The sequence below is a fragment of the Palaemon carinicauda genome, chromosome 37 (genome assembly GCF_036898095.1).
Source record: "Palaemon carinicauda isolate YSFRI2023 chromosome 37, ASM3689809v2, whole genome shotgun sequence".
Classification (NCBI taxonomy): Eukaryota; Metazoa; Arthropoda; class Malacostraca; order Decapoda; family Palaemonidae; genus Palaemon; species Palaemon carinicauda.
Window position 1 is genome coordinate 49744442 of NC_090761.1, and position 2199 is coordinate 49746640.

At 36.6% G+C, this 2199-nt stretch overlaps 1 protein-coding gene across 4 annotated transcripts in view; it reads right to left on the reverse strand.

Annotated features, from left to right (window-relative positions):
* Window positions 1-380: 380 nt before the first annotated feature.
* LOC137629647 (uncharacterized) overlaps window positions 381-2199 on the reverse strand; it is a 53297-nt gene continuing 51478 nt past the window's right edge. For all 4 annotated transcript variants that reach the window (XM_068361178.1, XM_068361176.1, XM_068361175.1 and 1 more), the window contains exons 8-9: window positions 1570-1694; window positions 381-737 (exon numbers count right to left, since the gene is read on the reverse strand). In XM_068361178.1, the coding sequence (XP_068217279.1) occupies window positions 561-737; window positions 1570-1694 (302 nt within the window). In that variant the 3' untranslated portion in view covers window positions 381-560. The remainder of the gene's footprint in view (window positions 738-1569; window positions 1695-2199) is intronic.

Genomic DNA, 2199 nt, shown 5'->3' on the forward strand with positions numbered 1-2199 from the left:
TTCATTGTACAAAAAATGTCATTAAAGATATGAGTTCACATTTCTCCGCTTTTATTCTCATATAAGTTTTTTAATCTATTGATTTTATATTTTGGACGCAATTCCATTTTACAAAAATATCAACAAACATTATCGGCAATTTCTAAAAACAATATTCCAATTACAGATTACTTTTAAAATTCCTTGACTACAGCTACGAAAATAAATAAATTTATTGACTAATGATTCTAAAAAAATAAAGAAAAAAATAAAAATAAAAGGACATGCCACTTGGAAAACTTACCGATGTTTAAGTTACGTTGTTAAAACAACGCATTCTTGGGTTACAAAGTCCCGGGGAACACTTTTGGAGTAGGCCTATATGTGAATGAAACAAAATGCTTTATCAAATTATATATTTACATGATATGGCACTTTTCTTACAAGCCACAACAACTTTGGAATGAATTACCAAAAATAGTAATCAAAATACTTTACCAGGAACAATTAAGTGTCTGCATCTCTGTGTAGAGTTGAAGTCTCCAGATTTTTAGTTGTATCCCATAATGTAAAAGATTTTCCTATGTTCCTTTGCTGTTGTCAAACTCCTTAATGACATATTTCAGCTTACTGATAACCAGGGCTACATCTTCATCTCTGACGTCACAATGGATGACCAATCGGACGGCTGTGTCAGTCATTGGGAGCATCCGGGCAATGACTTTCTGACCAATAGCCGAGGCTTCTTCTTCTGTCACCTTTAATAAAGAAAGTATCTAAGCTGTTCATTTCAGGGAGTGATTAGGGCTACGTGAAACACATGATTGGAAAACATACGTGGCATGATACAAAATATTTGTTGTCAGATGAAGGAAAGTAAAGCTGTGAAAAGAGGCAACTTTACAATGGAATAAGAAGTAAAGTTTATTATAGACTTGAACGTCTTACCATTTACTTCATTTACTTTAAGGACTGTTTTCTGGTCTCATTACACAAGGAAACTCTATGCACTACAGGACCTTGATGATCAGTTTTGTCTTATACATTTTTATATATCATCTTAATGCATCACACAGAGGGAAAAATACATGGACCATATTCTCAAAAACTGCCAAAGGGTAAACTAAAAACGTAAAAAAAGATCTTAGGAACTAAGCAATTCAAAAGATAACGAAGCACAAAAATGAGAAAATTTGGGCGGAACTAAGACTCACTGTGAAGGCTTATACCAACTAGGCCTATTATAGCTATTAGATCAGGGCACTGAGATTAGTCAAGAAGGAAAATGGCAGCAAAACATAAATACATATTTAATTTAGTGCTAATACGAAAACTAACTTTCATATCTAAACTGCATTTATATTTCAAACTGAGACCGAACATTAAAATGGGGTTAGCCAAAGAACGGTAATAAATACAGAACTACCAGATTAAATATTAATGTGACTAACAGAGTTTTTCGGTTTTAAAGAGTTCTGAATGGCTGCACTGAAGATGTCCAACACCCCCCCCCCCCCTCTCTCTCTCTCTCTCTCTCTCTCTCTCTCTCTCTCTCTCTCTCTCTCTCTCTCTCTCTCTCTCTCATAGTACCTGTGCCATCCTCGCAGACAGTTGAGCTGGTGACAAGACGTCTGGATTGCACTCGATAAGGAGAATGTTTGTTTGGACGCCTTTTAGGTCAACATACATTGATTTACTGCCGATGTCTGCTACAGCTGTAATTATATGAAAAGAAAAGGATTGTTATCTAAATTGATCACATTTCGGACGGCTATTTATTATTATTATTACTTGCTAAACTGCAACCCTAGTTGGAAAAGCAGGATGCTATAAGCCCAGAGGCTCCAACAGGGGAAACAGCCCAGTGAGGAAAGGAAACAAGAAAAAAAAATATTCTAAGGACAGTACCAACATTAAAATAAATATTTCCCATATAAACGATAAAAACATTAACAAAACAAGAGGAAGAGAAATTAGATAGAATAGTGTGCCCCAGCGTACCCTCAAGCAAGAGAACTCTAACCCAAGATAGTGGAAGACCATGGTACAGAGGTTATGGCACTACCCGAGACTAGATTATGCACACACACACACACAGATTCAACCCTTCCCACCCCATTCCCCTTTCCTCTCGGGGTACTCCCTCTCACCAGTGTATAACTACTTCCTCTCCTACTTACCCGAGGGACGGGAAAAACCGAGTAGTCATACGTCTTGCAA